Source organism: Telmatherina bonti (genome assembly GCF_933228915.1).
Source record: "Telmatherina bonti genome assembly, chromosome: 16".
NCBI lineage: Eukaryota > Metazoa > Chordata > Actinopteri > Atheriniformes > Telmatherinidae > Telmatherina > Telmatherina bonti.
In genome coordinates this window covers 26,362,758-26,387,330 of record NC_136614.1, presented here as the reverse complement: position 1 = coordinate 26,387,330, position 24,573 = coordinate 26,362,758, and the positions used below count along the sequence as shown (strand labels likewise).

At 38.8% G+C, this 24,573-nt stretch overlaps 2 protein-coding genes across 2 annotated transcripts; both read left to right on the top strand.

Annotated features, from left to right (window-relative positions):
- Positions 1-459: 459 nt before the first annotated feature.
- LOC306767052 (methylmalonate-semialdehyde/malonate-semialdehyde dehydrogenase [acylating], mitochondrial-like) lies at positions 460-14,613 on the top strand. The gene is made up of 12 exons (XM_079254957.1): positions 460-619; positions 909-950; positions 2,709-2,783; positions 3,220-3,381; positions 3,478-3,556; positions 8,378-8,680; positions 8,947-9,068; positions 9,169-9,358; positions 9,524-9,705; positions 10,419-10,598; positions 12,809-12,907; positions 13,011-14,613. Exons 1-12 carry the CDS (start codon positions 581-583, stop codon positions 13,113-13,115), a joined length of 1,578 nt encoding a protein of 525 aa, XP_079111083.1. The 5' UTR covers positions 460-580; the 3' UTR covers positions 13,116-14,613.
- A 276-nt stretch (positions 14,614-14,889) lies between these two features.
- entpd5b (ectonucleoside triphosphate diphosphohydrolase 5b) lies at positions 14,890-24,491 on the top strand. The gene is made up of 14 exons (XM_079255003.1): positions 14,890-14,989; positions 17,782-18,002; positions 18,401-18,480; positions 18,760-18,903; positions 19,373-19,448; positions 19,882-19,917; positions 21,231-21,319; positions 21,413-21,495; positions 21,828-21,934; positions 22,231-22,332; positions 22,596-22,739; positions 23,024-23,080; positions 23,265-23,380; positions 23,758-24,491. The coding sequence occupies exons 2-14, from the start codon at positions 17,789-17,791 to the stop codon at positions 23,839-23,841; spliced, it is 1,332 nt and encodes a 443-aa protein (XP_079111129.1). The 5' UTR covers positions 14,890-14,989; positions 17,782-17,788; the 3' UTR covers positions 23,842-24,491.
- The last annotated feature ends 82 nt before the right edge of the window (positions 24,492-24,573 follow it).

Below are 24,573 nucleotides of genomic sequence, written 5' to 3'. Positions count from 1 at the left end.
ACGCCATGCTGTCCTCAAGCACGTTGCTATGGAAATAGCCAGGCACTGACCTATCTTTCCTATCACTAAATAGTGTTTTTTTTTTTTTTTCAGCCACTACAGCGAAATGTAGTCAGTTTATAAATTCTCTACTATATTGTGTAATAATTCAGTTTTAGATCTTGTTGTGGCGACTTTAAAACATTTTAAAAACTAAATTTCCAAATAAGAGCAAAATAAATAAAATAGAACTAAGAGCGCTACTCTTCTTTGCGTTCCTCACAGCAACCAATCAGAACTTCCTAATTTGGGGCGGTTAGTGAATTTCGTGCAGTGATTCGCTATTAAAAACGTAGGTCCCGCCTATAATTAATGGAATCAGCCAATAGGACAACGTACCATTTTCACAGATCAAAACATCATCTGCTGTGGTCTCAATTGATAAAAGACAGTGCTGTGCACATTTGTAGATCTGATAAAAGTGCAGCTTTGCATCTCTCCGTCCTGTCCTTTGGAAGCGTTTAGTGCTGAAGTTCTTCGTTCTCCGGGATTGTGGGTCGGCTGAAGGGCTTCAGAACAGACACCAGACTGACTCACCACAATGGCAGCAATCCTCCTTCGGTCCATATTAAACAAGCAGGTACAACAAATGTTTGCTCTTTTTACAGGACCGTAGGTTTTGCTTGTTGCTTATGCAACTCGGAACAGCTAACAAAGTCACACGCGTTGCACATTGTCCACTCCCCCTTTCTGCAAGAATTTATTGTTTTTCATCGATAGTAAGGTTTTATTGTCATAATATGCTTGCACTTAAGCATTGGTAGAATGTTTCTTGATGATCCAGAGTGGCCTAATTTGAGACTCTGGATATGACTTTAAGCTGTGTAGGAATTTGAGTTGGTAAATGTTATCATGTGTTTTCCCCCCAGGCCCCCCTTCAACTGGGTCGCATGTGCTACTCCTCCTCAGTGGTAAGAGGCACTGCTACATTCAACTTCTTTTGTAACTTCGCCATAAATAAATGTCAGGAGTTCAGCAGAGCCTCTGTGTTTTTTATTTATCTGTTTGGGGAAGAATAAATTGTCAAGTAATGAGATATGACAATTTCTGCAGTTTTTTTTGTTATTTTTTTTTTTTTTATATATATACTAAGTTGGTGGCTGCTGCACTGTTGTATATACAGACTATTTGGACTTCTCCATTGTAAATATACAATATGTTTAACTGGGAGTTAGAATTGTAAAGGACGGTCAGTTTTAGTTGGGTGGCGTTAAATGTTTTAACCAAAACCTTACTGGACCTCGAGTGGTATGTGAAACCTAAAGACTTGATAAACAATATAAAGGACCAGTATCTCTAATACTGATACCATTACATGTTGGCAATTCAGGTGGGATTTGATGCATCATCACTTTGCTCAGTATGAAGGAACCTTTCTTGACATTTAAGTGTTTTTGTCGTTTTGCTTTTTGATTGTTTGTTTAAACTCAGGATTGTATTTGGGCAAAATGTAAAACTAAATAAAAATAACAGTAACAGTGACATGACAAGGTTTAAATTTCACCCAGTTAATGCAAAAGAGTGATTACACTGACTCAAGTGCAATTTCTTTCAATTGCATAAAATGCATTAATTTAAACAGCACATTACAATAAGATAAAGATATTATGCTGTGGTCTAGCACTGTTAATACTTACGGAAATGGTAAAAGTAATACATAAACAGTTTAATTTAGAAAGTTAAATAAATCAGGTAATGACAAAGATTAATAAAATAATACTTTTACCACCATTATTTATGTAAATAGTCTTTAACATGCTGGTGTCAGTTGCAATAACCTGTGCCTCTGGGTTAGAGGTCTGGTTCTATAGGAGTGAAAGTAAAACTAAAATATCTGTATTGATATCAATACCAATTTTGTAAAATTATTATTAATACTTGGATTGATGCACCAACCTCTACTCGATCCCTGCTTTTGCTTTTGTCATTTGTTCTGTGGTTTGTCTTTGCAAATAAATTATGTCAATGCCCATCAAAATGCAGTTGGCTGAATAATCGAGATGATGAGGTCCGTGATAAACAACATATTGCATTAAACCACTACAAGAGACTGGCTTGTAAACTGGGGAAAATTACATTGCATTACCAACTCTTTTAGAATACTTATGGACTTTTCCATCACCCAGCTGAGTCACTAAATGCAGGTAGTGATAATTTATGCTCATTAGTGATATTACGGGAAACAGACAGTAATAAGATTATTTTGTATTGAAAAAAATGCATTAGAATAGTAGCCCACAGATTACCAAGTAAAGACCTCTTTACTATGCATCATTGTGTTCATTGTCTTGTCTCTGTTTTTTTTTAGCACATCCTCTAGACAAAATCTGTGACGCTATTTCTACATTACATTAAGCATCTTACCCAGCATTATGACCAATAAATCTTTAACAGGCCATCCAGCCAATGTATGGAAGTAATCAGCAAAATTACTATTAGTTCATCTGCAATCAGTCTGATGTAATATTTTGTTGAGTCGTTAGGCTCTGCTTAGTAATGTCTCCTCAAGCAAATGTTTGTGGGAAGTGAACACAACTCATTGCATGCACAGTGAAAAGCTTCAGAAAGTCAATGCGCTTGTTGTGGCGATTAATAGATAAACTCATTGAACTTATCAACGATTTAGCTAGTAGGAAGGGATTTAATTGTATTCTTCTTTGATCTCTCAGCCCACCACTAAGCTGTTCATCGATGGCAAGTTTGTGGAGTCCAACTCATCTGAATGGCTAGACATTCACAATCCTGTGAGTATTCATAGACCCAATGTTAAAACAAACTTCACAGGGGCTTGGAAATCAAGAAATGGCTGCAAATTACTTATGTAGTTTTGTGTTTGTGGAAGTGAATCTGGATTAAGATATTTATTCAAACAGCTTCATTTGTAAATAGATGAGGAAAAAAAGTCTACTTTTCACCACCTGCCATGTTATATAGCCTCTAAGAGTTCATCCTGGTGATGAACTTGTCAAGTACTGGCCTGTAGCAAGTCAGTAATGGGTAGATTCATAGCATGTACTAATATGCATTGCTCATCACACACTCTTTCAATGCAGTAAAAGACAGAAGACAAATATTTTGTAGTTCAGCATTAATGAAATGATGTCCTGGAAATGATGCCATGTAATTGCTTCTCTTCTTCTCAGTCAACTTGTCTGTTTGGACTGTCTCCTTGTCCTTAAGGCCACTAATGAAGTAGTGGGACGCGTTCCCAAAGCTACTCAGGAGGAGATGCTGGCAGCTGTGGATTCCTGCTGCAGATCCTTTAAGTCCTGGTCCGAAACCTCCATCCTCAGCAGGCAGCAGATCTTCCTGCGCTACCAGCAGCTCATAAAAGACAACATTGTAGGGAAATTTGTTAGTTTCTCATAAGTGTTTCAGGGTAAATGACTGCTTATTTTCTGAAGTAATCCTTGTTTGTATGTCACTCTAATATTTCAGAAAGAACTGGCGAAAATAATCACCTTGGAGCAGGGAAAAACTCTTGCTGATGCAGAGGGAGATGTATTTAGAGGACTACGTAAGTAAAATGATACATGGAGTTGAATTTAAGCAGTATGATTGGGTCTTGATGGGCCGGCTGGATAAGAGCGCTGCTGAATACATATCAGAAATTAAAATTCCCCTGTTGAAACTTTTGTCTGCAATATCTGAATGTACCAATACAAAGAGTACCTGTTTATCTAGAAGCCTGGGTAAAGGCTTGAAACTTAAGTAGTTTCTGGGCATCCATTATTTGTGTGTGTAACCACACACTCACAACAAAGGTGACTTGCACTATTGAATTAGTAAATAAGAAAGTGACTGGTTTGATTTTTGTCAGCATATAGAGACTTACTGTGCCTTTCATGGGTGCATGCTTGGATACATACACTGAACAGCCATTTCATAAAGTACACCTTAGAACAGGGTTGTCAAACCTCCATTCCTAAAGGGCCGGTATCCGGCAGGTTTTTGTTGTTGCCTTCGACCAACACAGCTGATTCAAATCAAATGGATCCAGCAGCTTCTTGTCAACATATTTATGGATTCGTTCAGGTGTGTTGGAGCATGGAGACAACAAAAACTTGCTGGATACCGGCCCTCGAGGACTGGAGTTTGACACCCCTGTCTTAGAAGGATGAGGTTCGACTCACTTTTTCCTTCAGAACTGCCTTAATGGTATAGAATCAGTACAATGTTGTAAAATACTCCTGAGAGATTGCTCCATTTTGACATGATAGCATCACAAATTTACTGCGGTTATGTCTGCTGCACATCCATGATGAGAATTTCCAGTGGTAAATGTGGAAGCCATTGTGTTATGTTCAAGAAACCAGCTGAAGAGGATTTGAACTTTGTGCTGGAACCCATCAGAAGATTGGTAGACTGTGGTCATAAAGAGATGGACATGATCAGCAGCAATAATCAGACACACTATGGTGTTTAATACTCAGTTGGTACCAAGGGGCCCAAAGTGCACCAAGAAAACATTCACCCTACCATCATCAGCCTGAATTGTTGGTACAAGACAGGATGGCTCCATTCTTTCATGCTAGTTTTTCACAAACTGAAACAATTGAAAGTATGCTTAATGACGTTTCTTTGCTTTAGTTGAAGAAGAAGCCTTAAAGTACAACAGCTCCATTTGCAGCCATATCTTTACGGCTTTGTTTAAATTAGCAGGCTTTAATTGGGCAGTGAGACAATTCACTAGGTTGGGCATCTTTTCCTTTCCAAGTTCAATTATTGCGCTTCGCACTTTCATGCAGACATAAACTTGGATGCAAATTGCATTCAATAACCCTTAAGCATATAATTATACACTGCCTGGCCAAAAAAAAAAGGTATAATCTGGATTTAACTAAGCAAATGGAGAAGAGCCTCCTATTGGATCAACAAAATTACTGGACGGGTGGTTATCTTCCTAGCTGGCTGGATGAAAATTATTTAACCTCAACCAATGCAATGAGCTGCGATGGAGCTGTCGAGGGTGTACCCCGCCTTTCGACTTCAATATTCTTCAGAAACGACTAAAATTGGGTCAATAACTGTCCATTACATTATTAATATTGGAAGGATAGTGGGGAACCAATATCTTAAGGAAAAAACGTGGTTGGAAAAAGATTCTGAAGGATCTTGATTGATGATTGCTTAAAGGTTTGGTGAAACCAAATTGAAGAGAAACCATAGAACTTAAGGCTCTGCTTAATAGCGAAAGTAAGAGCGTTGCCACACGCACAATGCAAAGAGAAGAAGGTGATGTGGTCTGATGAGTACAGATTTACCCTGTTCCAGAGTAATGGGATGCATCAGGGTATGAGAAGAGAGGCAGGTGAAGTGATGCAGCCATCATGCTTAGTGCCTACTGTACAAGCTGATGATCTGGGGTAGCTGTAGTAAGTCACGTCTAGGTTCAGCAACATCATGTGCCCAAAGAACGAGGTCACCTAATACCTGAGTATATATACTGACTGAGCAGGTTATTCCGTTAGTGGATTTTTTCTTCCTAGATGGCAAGGACATATTCCGTGATGACAGTGCCAGGATTCATCGGGCTAAAACTGTGAATAGGGAGCAAGAGAAATCATTTTCACACATGGAATGGCCACCACAGAGTCCAGACTGAACCCCATTAAGAATCTTTAGGATGTCCTGGAGAAGGCTTTGGACAGTGGTATGAGATACTGGTAAAAATGAATGGAACACTGGACAGAAATAGCTGTAGTGACATTGCAGAAGGTGGTTCAACAAAATATTAATAGTAAATGTACTTCTATAGCACCTTTTCAGTCATATTGACCACTCAAAGCGCTTTACATTATATGGCACATTCACACACACTCATACCACATCGACTCTACCATACCACTGAGACTCATCAGCACATCAAAGGGGCAACATGAGGTTCAGTGTCTTGCCCAAGGACACTTGTGCCTGCAGTCACGGGAAAGCCTGAAATCAATCCCCCAACTTTCCAGTGGAAAGATGACTGCTCTTCCTTCTGAGCTACAGCTGGATGTAACCTTTTTTTTTCTTTGGTGCTGACTTTTATTTGGCCAGGCCATGTATGCGAGAGCTCATCTGCGCTGGAAACTTAGTGGAAAACACTTGACTACCAGTTTTATTTTCAGACACTTAGATTTCCCTGCTGTATGGTCAGTTTGACCATAAACATATGGCACTGATCCTTTTGAAGACATCAATCCATCCCAAGGGATGTGTTGAACTGGTACAATTTATTGAAACCGTACAATCAAACCACTGACTTGCAGATGAGTCTGAATCCTGTAATTCCTCCATCATGGAACAATAATTACTGGGCTTCGCTATTGAGAATTTTAAAGTTTAATTTTAAGAACTATTCCTATTAAAGTCAGTGTTTTTTCATGCATACGAGTGTGTTTTGTGCTAAGGATGAAACATTTGGCAAATAGGACCTTGAAGTTTCTAAAACATCCAAAATGCCCAAAAGATGCCACATTTCCTAGCTGGAGACATGAAACATAAGACAAAATGCTGGTAAAGCCTGTTAGTTTTATATTTTTATTATTTTTTAAGTATATACTAAGTATTTACTGAGGGGTGGCAGTGGCTCAGGTGATAGAGATGCTTGTCTAGTGACCTGACAGTCTGTGATTCGAGTCCTGTTCTCCTACATCGCTGCAGCCCCAAAGCAGTCTGATTGTTCTCTGAAGGGTCCCAAACCTGAATAAGTGCAAAGAGTTACGTCAAGAAGGGCATCTGGCATAAAACAACAAGATGTATATATTTACTGATACTAGGGATGCACCAATACACTTTTTGTGGGTTCCGATCCGATACCAATATCTGAAATTTAAATATCTGCAGATGCCGATATTTACCAATAGCAAATCTGTTTATGTGAACATTATTGTGACTATGCTAATTATTGCTGTTATATCTGTGTAAGATTTCATTAGGTTGTAATAAATTACCCATCCTTTCTTAAGTTACTTCACCAATAAAGATATAATGCACATCTACTTCAGATAGCAAAGTAAAGATGTAGGGTTTTCTATTCCTTGAACTCTTAAAGCGTTCAAGGTCTAGAAAACTCTCAAAGGGAGGGAAAAGTAAACTTTTCTTTTTTTTCTTTATTTTTATTTTTTATTCATAAAGAAATGCTTTTCTCATTTAACATAGATAAACAAATGGGTAACGGCATTCCTGCAGAATGACACTGTTCAGTTGTGATGCAGAAGATTGACTTTATAACTTATTTTTCTATGCACTTTTTCAGTCATTGTAAAATTAAACATAATTGTCTCCCTCCCTTATTTAGGGGGACTTGTTTGCTTAGGCATCCTCAAGTAAGCAATAAGCATTTTGAGAAATTAAGAAAGTACTGTCGATTGCATTGAAAGGATCGTATATTTTGGAGACTAAAAGTCTGAGCTACTAAAGATTTTTTTTAATTAATTATTTTCTTCTTGGTGCATATCCCAGTTTAGGGATGCTCTAATTATTCTGGCTTGCTAACTTTTTATTATCAGCAGAAAGACAGACTGTTTGCAGGTGCACTGCCAGCATTGAAGATCTACTGCTGCACAGAGGGAAATGATGTTTGAAGTTTGTTCAAGTATTACTGCCGTTTGCCAGCATAAATAGATGGTTTGGCTTATCTGTTGAATAAGAGACTGTAAAGACATTAAAGAATGCATTCTGATGTGGATGATCAATCCTTTTACTGAGCAAATATGGATTATTATTACCATGTTACCTTTTTCTTCATTGAACATTTAATAATCTAAGCTTTGATGTATTTATTTTTTTGACAGGTCTAGACAATAACTATGCGAAAGTTACAATGTTATGGGCATTTAAAGGGCAGAAATATTACATTTACTTATGTGTTAAGACCATAATCTTAGTACATATCACTTTTAAGCATCTTTTGCAGCAATGATAGCCTAAAATCTTTTAGGGAATAATGCAACTCCTCATGCACTTAATAGGCTGCAGAAACTTCCTTTCATCCTTTCTCAGATCTGTGACTGAACAGGATCCTGCCTTACGGGTCCGCAGACAGTTCTTTTGATGACTGTTCTTTTGATTTGGCTTTTACTCTGACATATCAAGATTTTTTATACTTGAAATCCAAGCCCAGATGCTCCTTTACTGTTATTTGGGTGTAAGGTGACGACACCAGAAGCCTAGAAATACTGGCAAGTTCTCGCTGAGTCAGAGGTTTGGTATCACAGGACTAAAAGTTTTATTAGTTATTCTCTGAGGCTGAACATAGTAAAACATTAACTATATTTCTGTTACATTTTTCGTGGATGCACCCATTAGTTAATTGTGTAACTTGCATCTTTTCCATTTTATGTTTGCCCATCAGAGGTGGTTGAGCACGCATGCAGCATCACATCCCTCATGCTTGGGGAAACCTTGCCCTCTATTACCAAGGATATGGACACGTACACATACCGTCTACCACTCGGAGTTTGTGCCGGCATTGCCCCTTTTAACTTCCCAGCCATGATTCCCCTGTGGATGTTCCCCATCGGGATGGTGTGCGGCAACACATACCTGATGAAGCCCTCTGAGCGCGTCCCAGGTTGCACAATGCTTTTGGCCAAACTGCTTCAAGATGCTGGGGCACCAGATGGTACACTCAACATCATCCACGGGCAGCATGCAGGTAAGCGCACAACTTCCCATTTATTCAGAAGGTGTACATAGAGTGCATTTGTGGTAAAAATGTGGGGGGGGAGTTGAAGGTGTTATGATGGCTGAAACTAGATAGGAAATTTTTATAATATGTGCAGCTTCTATTAGAGCATTTTACAGGTGTTTCAAGCCGGGAGATTGAAGTCTTTTTATTTGTGCTCATATATTTTGCCTTAAAGGCCGAGGCATTGAAGAAAAATGAAGGTTTTACTACTTTTTCTTGTATCTTTTATGCAGCTGTGAACTTCATCTGTGACCATCCGGCAATCAAAGCCATCAGTTTTGTGGGCTCCAACCAGGCAGGAGAGTACATCTATGAGCGTGGCTCCAAAAATGGCAAGAGAGTGCAGTCCAACATGGTACTTGCTCTAATCACAATAAAAATATCATTTAGGGAGCTATTTTTTATGATAACCAACATATTTTAAATGATTATGTGTCCTAATTTTTTTTATTTAGGGGGCCAAGAATCACGGTGTGGTCATGCCTGATGCCAACAAAGAGAACACCATCAACCAGCTGGTGGGTGCTGCCTTTGGAGCGGCTGGTCAACGCTGCATGGCTCTCTCCACAGCTATCTTTGTCGGGGAGTCCCGGGAATGGCTTCCAGAGCTGGTGGAGCGCTCCAAATCACTGCGTGTAAATGCAGGTAATTTAGGATGCTGCATCACAACAAATAAATGTTTTGTTTTGTGTCTTTTTTTCTCCTCAACCATTTTAGGATGATATGCATTGTTAAGTATGGATTGTTTCATTTAAAATGTTGCCCTGAGATATGGCACCTTTTGTAACAGGCTAAAATGTTGTGCTTTAGGCGATCAGCCCGGGGCAGATGTGGGTCCCCTGATCTCACCTGAAGCCAAGGCCAGGGTGGAGTTTTTGATCCAGACCGGGGTGGACGAAGGTGCCAAGCTGCTGCTGGATGGGAGAAAGGTTCACGTCAAAGGATATGAAAACGGAAACTTTGTAGGACCCACCATCTTAAGCAATGTCACGGTACGCTTAGAATTTGAATGTACGTGAGAAAAAGAGTGAAATATCCACATCGTGTATTTCAGATATGTGTGCAAAATCTCCCGATAGAAGCAACAGACAATTTTATTCCTAAACTGGAGATCACAGTAGGAGGCAGAGAAAATGGAAAGGAAACAATATCATGCAGAACTTATTTGCAGATGGAGCAATAATACAAAACAATATCATTTTTTTGTTAGCTCAGTGTCTTTTTGAGCTTTTTCTCATTTAAATTAAATGTTCATTGTTTTTGCTGGCTCTTTTATCTGAATGTTCGAAGGAATCTCTGGGAGATGGAAGATCTTGTCTTATTTTAAAAAAAAAAAGCTGGAGATGATTTCCTGTTTGAAGTCTAACAGTCTAACCTTTCAGTGAAGTTGGGGGGTTTATGTAAATAGACAACTTGGCTCTCTCTGTACACTACAGACTTATAACACATAAATCTGAATAACACAAGTTCTCGCAGCGTGACTTCTTCCTTCACCCTTTAATGTTTCTACTTATAAGTGTTGTGTGTCAGGCTTTGTGGCTGTTTAAATAAAGATGTTCTGTTATGAAATGCATGTAATGTGTTTTTCCCTTACCATACTGGTGCTGCATGCTCTGGTAATAATACCTCAAAGAGCTTTGGTCATAGATTTTGGTTATTGCTGAAAAAAAAAATCCTGTTCAAATTATGCTTCTGTTGTTTTCAGCCGGACATGAAATGCTACAAAGAGGAGATCTTTGGGCCTGTTCTCGTCATCCTGGAGGCTGACTCTCTTGATGAAGCCATCTCTTTAATAAACTTAAACCCTTATGGAAATGGCACCGCTATCTTTACCACCAACGGAGCCACGGCACGCAAATACACACACGAGGTGGACGTTGGCCAGGTAATCCAATCCAATCCAATCCAATCCAACTTTATTTGTAAAGCACTTTAAAACAACCACAGTGGACCAAAGTGCTGTACAGAAGAATAAGACATAAAAGGTAAGAGATGTTTATGCAGGTTGAAGGTTTTGGGGGAGAGGGAAAAAAAAGCTTCCAGTGCCTCGAAGGCATTCTTTAAATCGGGAAGTAAACTTGTCACCTTTAGTGTTATTTTAGCTCTCAGTGAGTCACCTGTGTTAGACTGAATAACAGTTTTGTGTGTGGGACGTGCTCTATTTCAGAAGGAGGAAACGGAGTTCATTTGAGGTGGGAACATTTATTGGACTAACATCCTGTGGTACCTTGCTGACCTGAAACTGTCACAGTTATGACTTACCAACACCAGGCGAGGTTGGGGATTGCCAAAGCCTGGGGCAAATGTGCAGCAAGAGACTTATTTCAAGACTTATTTTTAACTTGTTTAAATGCGATAACTGTATTTAACTGTCGTTGTAACTGTGGGATTAATATTTTCCAGGACCTTATCCAAAATAAGTTAACTTTTTTTAATGACTTTATTGAACATTTTTGGCTGGTAGACAGCTGCTTGTCAAAAGCAAGAACAAATTTCCTATGATTACCACAGGATGAAATTATTTTGTGATTTTTTTTTTTTTTTCTTTTCATTATTGTCATATTGTTGTCATTTTTCAACAAAATAACTCTAAACAGAGACACTGATTGTCAGTGATTAATGACGTAAAGCTTGTTACTGTGTTTATTTACACTGCTGGTTGTAATTATATACAAAGCACCTGCAGTTTTATAATTTGTTGCTCATTTGCGTCAGCATGGGTTGACATGGGTATGACCCAGGGTTGGCCATATATGGCCCATGAGGGGTTCTGCCATGCAGGTTTTAGGTGTTTCCTTGCTTATGTTCACCTGGCTCAAATTATTGAGTCATTAACAAACTTTTGGAGAATTTGAGGATAAGTTGTTGAGGGGATCCATTTCAGTGGAGTCAGGTGCATAATAGTATGAAAACACTTTTAAAACCTGCAGGGCAAGTAGCCCTTGAGGACCACCTTTGGACACCCATGTCCAAGCAGGTCAAAAAAATGTGTTACTGCAAATCAGTCTGTAATCTGGGTATTTTTGTAGTTTCAAAGGCGCGTTACTAACTGTATATAGACCACAAAGTCTCTCGATGCAGCTAGATAAAAATCATTGCAGTTTGATTGCATAGTTTAAACTATGAAATTCTGTCTGTATGAGAAGTATGGTTGTGATTGGCCCAGGTGAAGAGGTTTTTGAGAGGAAGGTCAGAGGAATTATACTGGAACATTTTCAACAGGATTCATCTGCTTTTTCAGCCTGCAGCATCAATGTTTGCAACCAGTCCTCAAGTCTAAATGCCCATACAGGTTGTCCTTTCATACCCTGAAATATGATGCTCTTGGGTGTTTTCAATGCATTATGTAACAACAGCAAATGGATCAATGCCTGTATGATGCGTTTACTTCAATGAACCACAAACTCCTTGTTAGGAGGAAAGGAGGGGGCTGATGGTTCCAGTTTATGCAACACTTTCAGCTGTGGGACTCCAGTTCTAGACCATGGGAAAACCGGGTATTTTTTTCAGTTTTCATTCATTTACTTTTTCTTTCATTTTACTTTCACTCACTGTTTAAGTGGTTAGGAAAAGATCATAGTTTGGACCAAAATACATTGTTTACAAAACTCATGCTGCACCAAAGATCACCAACTCAAGTCGTGGAAGTCTACCATCCAGCAGGTTTTAGTGTTTTCCTGATACAACACACCAATTCGAACAAAGAGATTCTCCAACAACTGTGCTACAACATGGCATATTGTGACAAGGTGACCCACCATCACCTTGTACTTGTTCTCACAATTACTGCTCAAAAAAAAAAGTGATTTTTTTTTTTCTTCTTCATTGGAGACTAGTTACAATGTTTAAACTGAATTTTGTTCTGTTCTCATGATTGAGGCTGTATTTGGTCACAGACAACTTTGCTTGTTATTCACGTAATGCACATAGTGAATTTGATGCTTGTTCAGTTTATCAACCACTGCAACAATGCAGACAAGGAATTATAGCTTCAACTCTTGAGTTTTAAAGTTTTACAGACCAAATTATGTTGTTTTTGATCTACGTCTAATTTTTCTAGTTGTGATTTCTTAATAATATCTTGTCTTTGTACAGATTGGAGTGAATGTACCCATCCCCGTACCTCTCCCCATGTTTTCCTTCACTGGCTCTAGAGGTTCATTCAGGGGAGATACCAACTTCTATGGCAAGCAGGTAAATGGCTAAAGTAGCGTGTCTCAAATTAGAATTCTTTGATTGCAATGTTTTGTGATGTAAGTACTCGCCGGCTCATTGATGGTTCTGCTTTCACCATCAGGGAATTCAGTTCTTCACTCAGATCAAGACTGTTACATCCCAGTGGAAAGCTGAAGATGCAACTCTAAAAAGCCCTGCTGTTACCATGCCAACCATGGGACGCTAAGCTAAAACTGACAGGTCATCCATCATTGTTTCCGTCCATGCCTTAAGAAGAAGCAAAAGGAGAGATTGGAAAAAGGTTACTTGTCCTTTTCGCAGCTGACAAACATTCAAACTGGAGATATTTAGAGGGAAATTGTTTGAACTTTTAAACATCCTCTTGCTACATAAACACAAAAGCACACATGACACCTTTTTTTCTAGTAGTCCCGAGGAAGAGAAACTGCATTTATGCACTGGATGACACTGAAAGTAACTGTGGGTTTGTTGTATTTTTACACTTTTTTTCCTTTAGTCATTTCCTGCGCTGCCCATGGGGGGTCGTAAGTTAATAACGGCCAATTTCCTAAGCCATCAAGTGCTGCAACATCAAATTTCTCTAAAGGGTCTGGATTCTTTCAAGCAGCAACAGAAATCATCTCCCACAAGTATGTGCTAAGGTTGCTTAGCCTGTTGCTTTTATTATACGATGGAGTAGAGCAGGGGTGTCCAAAGTCGGTCCTCTGGCCACTGTCCTGCAGGTTTTCAATGTATCTCTGTTCCAACGCATCTAGCTTACATTGAATGGAGCCAGCAGCCAAGCAAGTTCTGCACAATGACAGATTAATTTGAGTCAGGTGTGTTGGAGCAGGGATGCATGAAAAACCTCCTACAGAATTGTGGCTGTCGAGGACCAGAGCTGGAGACCCATGGTGTAGAGCACAGGTGTCAAACTCCAGTCCTGGACGGCCGGTATCCTGCAGGTTTTTGTTGTTTCCCTGCTCCAACACACCTGACTGAAATGAATAAATAGGTTGATGAGAAGTTTCTGGATCCATTTGATTTGAATCAGCTGTGTTGGTAGAGGGAAACAACAAAAACCCACCAGATACCCGCCCTCGAGGACTGGAGTTTGACACCCCTGGTGTAGAGACTTGGGAATGGAGCAAATGTTACACCAGAATGTGAGCACATCTACCTCTTTACTCCATTTAAACTGAAAAAAGAGGTTGCAGCTCCTGTCCTGTAAATATCTTTTTTTTTATCCTACTGAATACAGTCCAGCACAGGTGTCAAACTCCGGTCCTCGAGTGTCGGTATCCTGCAGGTTTTTGTTGTCTCCATCCTTCAACACACCTGACCAATATTCATAAGCAGGTTGACAAGAAGCTGCAGGATCCATTTGATTTGAATCAGCTGTGTTGGTAGAGAGAAACAACAAACACCTGCCGGATAACGGCCCTCTAGGACTGGAGTTTGACACCCCTGTTCGTCTCTTGTCAGTGTCAAATCTACAGTTGTTTTATCCAAGAAAAATACTACTTTGGTGTATAAAAAAAAAAAAAAAAAAGAATGTTATTAACTTGAAATATATGAATCTGTATAAATTATGATCAAATATCTGGGATGAAACTATCAATAGAGGTGCAGTTACAGTATGTACAAGACATATTTTCCATGTCTCCTCCTGTGACTTCTTGAGCTAACAGTGAAGTTACGGTTGTAATAAAGACTCCTGAGTGGATTGATTCCTGTTTTTATATTGTTTTTTTGTTGTTTTTTTTTTTGTTTTTTTTACTTGAATGCAGTGACCACTTAACGTTGAGACAACAGTGTTGCTAAAAAATAATACCCTGAACTTTAAATCAACTCTACTGAATGATGGGCGGTCATGTCGGTGGCAGAATCCCCGCTGTTTCGACAGCTTGTGAAATGTAGAGATGGTGCTTCTTCTGGCATAAAACCAACCACGACGGACTGGACAAGCTGTTTCATACTAACCCCGGACGTTGTGTTCAGACAGCTCGAGACGTATCGTTATAAAGTGTACAGTTGCACGAGACCAAAAATACTCTGTGTGACGTCGGGATGTCGGGGCGCTGCTAACAGGACACAATGGTGAGCCCCGGTGTTTAGCATCATAGTGTCACAACATTGAATTAGCTGTAGTTTTTCTGTCACTGTGGAGTTCATTTGCAGGGCGGTCAGGGCTGTTTCTGCTCAAACTTTGTTGGCTTAGTGAACTCGCTGTATCAGCTAACAACCTAACATTAGCTTGTCAGACATCACCATTTACCGGCGTTTGTAATGTAGCAGTCGTGCTAATTGTTGTCAGTGCTCGGTCTGTTATAACTCAGTTTTATTACACCAACTTTAGTATTTTACACCGGAGCGTTGTTAACTGGAAGTAGTGGGGATTTCAGTGAGGACAGCTCTGTTGTAAGTTATATGTTTAGTGGAAATGAAGTATAAGAGCAAAGCAAGCAGTGAAAACAAACTTCCGTGTACTGAGCTTTTAAAACCTAGTAAACTTAAATGGGAAGGAGTTTTACATATCAATGCTTTCCCAGTTAATACCTCAGAAATGAAACGCTGTAGAGTGACAAATGACGTGTAAACACTGCAGGGAAGTAGACAACCAGCAAATGTGTACAAACGTGACGTCACGATACCGACACCAAATCATCCGTCTGCGCATGCTCCGCTGCGTGCACAAAGTGCAGCACTTTGCGAGAGACATACTTCAACTTTTATGTACGGGCCAGTCACACAATTGAACAATTTAAAAAAAATATATATAGAGTTATACAATTAACTTTTATTTGATTTTAAATTAAGTTGGCAGGCCATGTAAAATAAAGGACAACATGAACGTTTTGTTACAACACCTACTTTTTCAGCAGAACCCTAATATGGTTTGAGAGTTGAAAGGTAGTTAGTACTGGACAGATCTTTCCCTGCTCTGTTTCCATCCGTCCAGTTAGAGCCGTCCTGTTATATATCCACCTGAATTAGATTTGGCACTGTGTTGCAGAAAAAGATAAAGTCTTCCCTGGGGGTTAAAAAAGGTAAAAATTACAGTTTTAATCTAGAATATCCAGAAAAGGAATCTGTGTGATATTGGCAGCAATAAAGTCTTTAATATCATGCTTACTTTCACAACTTCTGCAAATATTACTGAGACTGTTATTTATCCAACTTGGAGATTTTTTTTTACTTTTTTGTTTGACTTGGGGAAACAAATCTGAGTAGTTTTCACTTTTTAACAAACTCTTCAAAATAACCTTATGAGTTCAGATTTGTTTGATATAAATACTGACAAACACCAAGCTTGAACTATGTGATTTATTATTAATTAACTTCTTTTCTATACTGCTTAGTTAAATTGAAGATCAGTAGGAAGTTGGAGCCTATCAAAGAATGTGAGAGGCAGGTTACACTATGGACAAGTGTCCAGTCAATCATGTGGCCAATACAGAGAAACAAAAATCATCTAAGCTTACACTCAATCCTAGGGAGAATTTAGTGACCAATTGACTTAACAAGCATGTCTTTTGGATAGTGGGAGGCTGGTGTAGCCAGAAAAAAAACACACATACATGAGGAGAACATGCAACATACTGTGGAGGTTGTGGTGCTAACCACCACACCACTGTGCAGCCCTGATCTATAACTGACCTGTGCTAAACTGGACTCACAGCAATCTGACTACCCTCCTGTTTGATTTCTTCCTTGTGCAGTTCTTGCTCTCAGAAGTAAGTTGCCTTGGAGAAAAGCATCTGCTAAATAACTGTAGAACAAAACATTTTTACATTTAAATGAACAATATCACTTACATTTCAATGTGTTCATTAGAAAAAAAGATCAAGACAGTTATTGCACCATGCACTTAAACTTTTTTTCAGGGACTTTATCTATAGTGTCAGTACTGTCAGTCATGTTTTACACTTCACTTTTCTATATCTGTATGATATTTTCCTGCCACTGTGTCAGCATAAATTACCTCAGGGTAACTCGTGTTGATATACAAGTGTTATATTAGAGAAAATGCTGTTATTTGGAATAGTAACTAATTTCCTTTTAGTGGTGTACACAGACAGATTCTGCCTTCAGCACTGATTACTGTAATGTAACATTTCTGTGTTGGGATTGTTATATACAGTGAGCTTCATATAAGCGAACCTCAAAACAACAACATCAAATTTATTTGATTTAACAATCACAATAAGGATAATTATTTGGAAATATGTTCATTGTAGTAATAACCTTATTTTCAACAGTGACATTTAGCTACCTGAACATCTCAGTGACAAATAAAGAAATACAGAGACTGCGCTATAGGGGACATTTAGCAGATAAGCCTGTAACCAGATCCCATAGGGGTCTCGTACAGTTTTAGCACCGCTGTTCGTTGGTTGGAACTTGTTTCTGACCCAAGGGCAAGTGAAAAAACTTGATATTTAAAACCTGAGTTGAGATTCATAAGAGGTAGCATTTCTGAAGTTAAACGCCCCCAGTCTCTTATATTTTTCTGTAAACACTGTGACAGTCTCTCAACAGGGATTCTTTTTCAAAGCAGCGCTTGACTGATGAAATAAAGATTTTATAATTGTGCAGCGAGGTGTTGCGACATGCACTGATCAGATCATCCAGACCCCACAGATTAAGTCCAACACAGTGAAATTGCTGTTTGTTTAAATTCTCTACAGGAGTTGACTTAGCAGGTTAAAAAGATGGTTTTGAGACACTGACAGGGTGTGGTCAAGCAGGATGCTGTAAACAAGATGATTGCTTCTTATTACAGTTGCCTGCCACGTTGTAATTTCAAACCTCTCAGCATTAGTCATAGCACCTTAAGCTGCTTTTGAGGTCTAATAAGAAGAACGACTGTTTATTTGCTGTTACTCCAGAGGGAAGATGAAGCCCGTGGTCCAGCTTCTCCTTCTGGTCCTGCATGTTGTTGCAGGACTCAACGAAGCCCAAGTCAAGACCTCTCTGCTGGATTTTTCCTGGATCCTTCCCAGACTCAGCCGGCCAGCGAATCAAAGCCGCATTTTCTACGCAGTGATGTTTGATGCAGGGAGCACAGGGACACGCATTCATGTCTACACCTTCATCCAGAGTGACTCAAGTAAGACTGCGAAGTTGTCTCAGATTTTATTGTTCAAGCTGTTTACTGCTTTTTTCCCTCTTCTTAGGATATCACAGTGTCAGAGGTGTGGAAACGACTAAAAACACATAAGTGCTGAAAAGGTTGACATGTAATTTATGCAAATTGCCTGTAAAAACACCCGACTGAGGCCAATTGTTGTTGAGAATAATGAACTTTTTTTTCTTATATGATTCTCTTCAACATTTACTTTATTTCACACTTCTATAAACCTGCAAATTCTCACTTTAGAAGACATTGGTTGCACTTGACTTCATTTGTCAGAACTATCATGCATATGTATGCTAAACGGATTTAGACCTTTTAAAGCCTTTAATGGCTCCTTCATATTTGATGTGGGTGGATCTTATATCTTTCAGAGCAGCTGCCTGTTTTGGACAATGAGATGTTCCATTCTGTAAAGCCTGGTTTGTCAGCATATGCTGACTTTCCTGAAATGGTGAGTTCATTGTCAAATACAATCAATTATATTGAGCTGAGGGAAAAGGTTCGCTGGCTCTATATTGTAGTTTAGAAATGCTGCTAATAACCTCCCTCTGTGGGAATCACTTCGCTGATGAAAGTAAGAGGAGAATAAAGCAAAATGTAAACACGGGGAGAAATTCCAGCAGAATTAATTAACATTTGGAGAATAAACTCACCTTTTACCTGTCAGCCTGCTGTCAAAAGACCCCAGTGTTGAACGCTGCTTTTACCCAAAACTGTATTCGTCTTACAGGCCGGTCAAACGGTGAGCATGTTGTTAAAAGTGGCGAGGAAGACAGTGCCTCATCTGGACTGGAATAGAACGCCTTTGGTCTTCAGAGCCACAGCTGGATTTCGACTGCTGCCCACAGAGAAAGCCCAGGCTCTTCTGGACCAGGTCAAATACTGCACTGATAATGAGAAGTGATTCTGTTGTAACAGCACTGAGACTCTGCAAAGTAGGGTGCAGTTCTTCATCATAAAGGAGTTGTTAGTCTTAACGCCGTCTGACACTTTCACAGGAAATGTACAACCTCTTATCCAGTGAAGCAGCAGGCAGAACAGGAAAGAACATTTTCAGTGCAGTGGCAGGTAGTGCAGAGACGAGAGGGAAGTATTGCCTCCAGAGTGGGGTGAGCACAGTATGGAAGGCTCTTGTTTAGGGGATGAGATAATAATGGATAGCCCTGGGGCACCTTGGATGATAAATGATACTTTATTAATCCCCCTGAGGGAAGGAATTAATCCCATTCTGTGGAGGGCACCTCTGGATGAGCCGCCATTACAGTAGATAATGTTGGGGCTATTTGCCTGCTGCTCTCATTCACCCTCAATCTTACTCTTCTCCCTCCTTCTTCTGCTCTCAGGTTCAACATGTGTTTAACAAATCTCCTTTTTTGGTCCAAGGCAACAGTGTCAGCCTTATGAACGGCACAAACGAAGGTAACGTCAGCCCACGCTCTGTCCTGACAAGTAGCACATTCATCACATTATCCCAGCCTCTCATCCTCTGTCCTCAGTTTGGTATTTCAGTTTGGCATCATCATGATGCCGTATTCGTGTGCTGCACATTTTTTTCTGTAAAGAACTCCTCTTAATGAAGGCATTTAAGTAAATTACAGTAGATTATGAATGTTATTTATAATGACACTTACAAAAATTACGTCCTTTCAGCCACAAAGTTATTTTGAAAACTAAAAGCCAGTAATTATGTGGTGAAAAATGTTAGTCTCTTGTGCTATGGTGTAATTGATTTGTCAGCATTTCAGCTTTTCACAAATTTGTTGTCAGCTTTTTTTTTTTTTTAAATGAGCTTGTGAGTTCCACCTGAAATTATTGCTTTCTGTTTCTTTGTTTGCTTGTTTTGCAAATATAGGAGTTCTGGCCTGGATGTCTGTAAACTTTCTGACAGGTTAGTACTGTAAACACAAATCTACACACCAAAAGATACGCTGCATATTTTTCCTAATCATAAAGTTGCTTCTGTTTTCTGGTGTTAGGTTAAATAAAATATCTGTGTCTTTAATGTACAGTCAGTGTTCAAAGTTCAGGTGACATTTTAAAATGCAAAACAACTTTATTCTGTTTTTAATGTATTTGAAGCATTTTTAACAAGTGAGTTCAAATGACTTTTTTTGGTGTTTCCAAAACCAACTTTGTGTTAAAATTTGATGTCAGCAACACAGTAAAAGTTGGACATGAACAGTGTTTTTTTCTTTTAGCTTTTTTTAAAAAATGGTTTGGGAACTAGGAATATTGTTATCCAAAAGGTATTTGCATCTGTTTTTCCTGAACACGTGATTTTTAGGTGCTCAGTAGTCTTTTGATGTTTGATCCTCCTCATCAAATGCTACATGCATTTCAGTCGGAGAGATTTCTTAACTGCAGACGGGCCAATCAATCACATGTACTCGTGTCACTCACACACCTGCAGAAAGAGGAAAAATATCACCACAGTGGTTGCATGTCTAAATAAGTGCAGTTGAACTGTTCACTGATAACAGCCTGACAGCATGAACTTTCTTTTCTTTTCTTTCTCTGAACTCAATGGTCATGTAGGTCATGACCAGCAATTGTTTATATTATGATATGCTGCAGACATTTTGTAGACCAATAATTTTTTACATTCTTGCATTATACGTGGGGCAAAGTGTTGAGCCACAACCCGTCCTTGTTTAGAAAGACTACATTTTTGGTGACTGCTTCTTTTATAGTAACAGTCAAAAGTTTGGATATTGGAAACTTTTGGGAAAGCACACCCAAACATTTGACTGACAGTGTTACAGATTCTTCGAAAATTATGCTTGTGTGTTTGGTATTAATTTTCTTTATCTATTTATAGTGTTTACTAGCATCAAGTACAACATTTATTTTATACTGTTTTAAAAACAACAAAGATAGTCAGTAAAACAATGCTGCAGACCATTTGCTTGAATTTGTCAGTCTAAAAACAAAACTTAAACAAATATAGTAATAACACATTTATTAAGTTTTAATGGCAATCCAAATTTTGGGCTTTTTTGTTTCACAGAAGGTAATAGTAATATTATATGCCATTGTCCACAAATAGAGTCTGAATGGGCATATATGAATGCCTTGCCCATAGAGCATGGCTGTTATCTGAACTGTAGCATAAAACTGAATGCTACAGTTTTATGCTTCTTAGATGTGTACCAAGAGGGCCTTTTGGAGATAGCATCTTAAATGTGTGGAAAATGTTTTCAGGTCATCTGGATGCAGCTCTTAAGAAGACAGTGGGAATATTGGATTTGGGAGGAGGATCCACACAGATCACTTTCCTGCCCAAACACAGGGTCAGACACTCATCTGAATCTTCCTATCAAAATTAGTTAACTAAAAAAAAATGCAGGGATTTTAAGTTACTGTGTCTTTAATTTCCACTCCAGAAAACCATTGAAAGTGTCCCTGTTGCTGATTATGTTGCCAAATTCAGCTTATTCAACTCAACGTTTGAATTGTACTCTCACAGGTAACAAATGTGATGGTCAATGCATGGTGAAATTCTGTGTGTTCTAAACCCCTTATTAGACTGTTCTGACTGCATGAAATACATTTTTGATTTAATCTCTATTCAAAGTTACATTCATGTATATCTAAGCTGGCCTTCAGTAATGTTACCAATTCCAACTACTTTTTCTTACTTTTAACTTGGTTTGGATATTTGTAATTAGGACAACTTGCTTAGTCGTGAGGATGTGAATAATGGGATCACCAACACTGGCATGCCCTACTTTCAGGATGACTTGCTTTTTGTATGAATTCTCTGCTCCTGATTTGTGTGAATCCTTTGTTTTTCTTCAGCTATCTTGGAAGTGGACTAATGACAGCACGAGTTGCCATACTGGGAGCTCCAGTCGCAGACAGCTCCAATCACGACGTTAACAAGCTTGCATTACAACAAACTTCGGGTTTGTGTTTTCTTAGTGTCACTGAAGGATACTGAGACTCTAAAGCAATTTGCCAGCAAACCTCCTACTTCTGCAAATTACAAAGTGAAGATAATTCTTTTTTTTTTATTTTTTTTTTTTATTGTTGGATGTCCGTAAAATCTCCTCAAGTAAACATTTCAAGAAATACCCTGAGATTAATCACTTTAGTGCTTTATCAAAAAATTGTGCACTATCATAGTTTCTTGAGTCAAAGTCAAGACTGATAAGCTTTTGTGAAGCTGGCAGGGGGAGTAATTATGTGTGTACTGTGACAGGGTTGGAGGGGCACGTTTTTAATAGTTCCTGTCTGCCAAACAAGTTCAGGGATGAATGGAGCTTTGGAGGGTTGACCTATCAAGTGAGCGGAAAACCAGATGGTAAGTTTTTTTGTGTTGACTAAATCCAAAGAAAACTTGAAAACTGATGAGTTTTCCTTTGATTTTAATTTAGTTTGTGTTAAATGAACAAACAAAACTGATGACCAAGCTTCAGCATACATGAGGTCATGTGACTGATTTAAGCTTGAAATGTGACAATTTTGTCAGCCAGAGCTATCAAAATTATTTGAATTACATATAGTTTTATACCATTTTTCCAAGAGTTAATGAATAATTCACATCACTGTCTTTGTTTCCCTCAGGTGATACAGGATACAAACATTGTTATCAGGAAGTACTGAAGGTGGTGAAGGGGTTTATTCATCAGCCGTACAAGCTTGAAGACGGCAGTGTTTTCTATGCATTCTCCTATTACTTTGACAGAGCTGTGGATGCAGGCCTTATCGGTAAGCACGCACACACTTTCTGTCCACACCCTCTATAATTATACAATGGCAGCATGTCAGCACAGAGGCTGAAAAATGTGAGTCATCTCCGTGTGTATCAGGGGATTTGATGAGCTACAGCTGTGTAGGTATTATAAAAATTGCTATCCTCTGCCAGTCTACACAGCAAGGCCATAAGCTCCATCATTAGCACTGTGAAGGTGTGCATGTAGATCTGCTGTGCTGTAATGAATGTTTTAGCATTTTAAATGTAAAATGACCCCCAAATCACCCCCCTGTTGCAGATGGTATCCAAGGCGGGATGCTGCAGGTCAGAGACTTCAAGAAGAGAGCCAAAGAAGGTGAGTTGGGCTGAGGAATACATCATTACTATGACAGATCTGCAGCTCCCTGTACTTCAGATACAGTGTGCATCTCAATAGACTTTAAGTCGTATCTATGTGAAATGCTGACCTCATCTGTCAGCAGAATACAGATGACTGATTATATAGCCTAACAGACATGATTTGTCTTCTCCCTGCTCAGTGTGCAAGAAGATGACCAAGCATCTAACCACCAGCCCATACTTGTGCATGGACATGACCTACATCACTTGTCTTCTCAAGGATGGGTTTGGTTTCAAAGAGAACACAGTGCTGCAGGTTAGATTGATTTATACAACATTAAGTGTGAGTGGCTGTCTTAAGAATGCAACAAAAGAAAAAGACTCAAGCAATTTCATAGTTTGTAGGGATTTTAAAGTTACTATATTAAAATCTGTATAACTTTAAGGTAAGATAAATAATTCATCGAACATGAGCATTGCCATGTTTGATCAAGAAGTTGAGCATGTAAAATATAATTTGAGGACACATAAGTGAGGTTTAATCCTTTGGTCTTGTGGCATTTTATTTTCAGGTGACTAGTTGTTGAAAAATTAACATAATGAACACAGTATATTTAATTTTACACAAACATTTTCTCTTTTATTTAGTTAATACAAAAGTCATTTGAGTGATTTGGTTATTTCCCCCCACAGCTGGCCAAGAAAGTAAACAATGTCGAGACCAGTTGGGCTCTAGGTGCTACATTGGACTACTTCCATGACCTGAAGATCTACTGAGAAGAGTCGAAGAACAGATGAAGGCGATGAGATGCTAATTCACGTGGTACTCGCTAACAAACACATGGAATGCACACTGCCTCTTCTAACAGACCCATACATTTGCAATTGTTTCATACAGCCAGAAATAACCTCAAAATTCATTTTTAATTTATTTTAATACAGTTTTTCCTCATATGTTAATGTAATCTGCTGTAAATCTGCTATGTTGCTTTACTGGGATCAAGTGATGCATTGGAGGCTAAGTGCAAGATGTTAGCTGGGTATAACTAAACTGAATATGTAGTTGGTTTCAAACAATCATCAGGCTGTTTGGCTTTCTTGGGCTGGTTGTGCTGTGCATGACCATGTTTTCACGCAGCAAAGTAGTATACAGTGTTTTATCAGTTTTTAATATCAAGTGTTTGTTGTGAGCATAAAATGATGCATCTGATACATTTAAGTCTACCTAACAGCCATTGAGGTTTCAGTTGTTCATTTTTCATCAGCAAACAATATAGGACTTACTTTCACAATCTTTTACAACCCGTCTCATTATTTCTTTGGGAGTATTTGTTTTCAAAAACATGAGGAGAAAATGTTGCTTGTACAAACTCTGCAGTATCACATTTCTCAAAATAAAAGCATCATAGATTGCTAATTATAAAATATCTACAAGTGTTAAAGTCTGTGATTAATCTCTTTACAAACATGTCTATGTTTAGTCCTCTGTGACTGGCAGTCCAGAGCTGC

What these genes read in the sequence shown, in the direction of transcription:
- LOC306767052 (XM_079254957.1), top strand. Translation starts at nt 581, where the DNA reads ATGGCAGCAATCCTCCTTCGGTCCATATTAAACAAGCAG. An exon ending in TGTGCTACTCCTCCTCAGTG is followed by an intron (nt 951 to 2,708) that starts GTAAGAGGCACT and finishes TTGATCTCTCAG; the next exon opens with CCCACCACTAAGCTGTTCAT. An exon ending in AGATGTATTTAGAGGACTAC is followed by an intron (nt 3,557 to 8,377) that starts GTAAGTAAAATG and finishes TTTGCCCATCAG; the next exon opens with AGGTGGTTGAGCACGCATGC.
- entpd5b (XM_079255003.1), top strand. Translation starts at nt 17,789, where the DNA reads ATGAAGCCCGTGGTCCAGCTTCTCCTTCTGGTCCTGCATGTTGTTGCA. An exon ending in ATGCTGACTTTCCTGAAATG is followed by an intron (nt 18,481 to 18,759) that starts GTGAGTTCATTG and finishes TTCGTCTTACAG; the next exon opens with GCCGGTCAAACGGTGAGCAT. An exon ending in GTCTGTAAACTTTCTGACAG is followed by an intron (nt 19,918 to 21,230) that starts GTTAGTACTGTA and finishes AAATGTTTTCAG; the next exon opens with GTCATCTGGATGCAGCTCTT.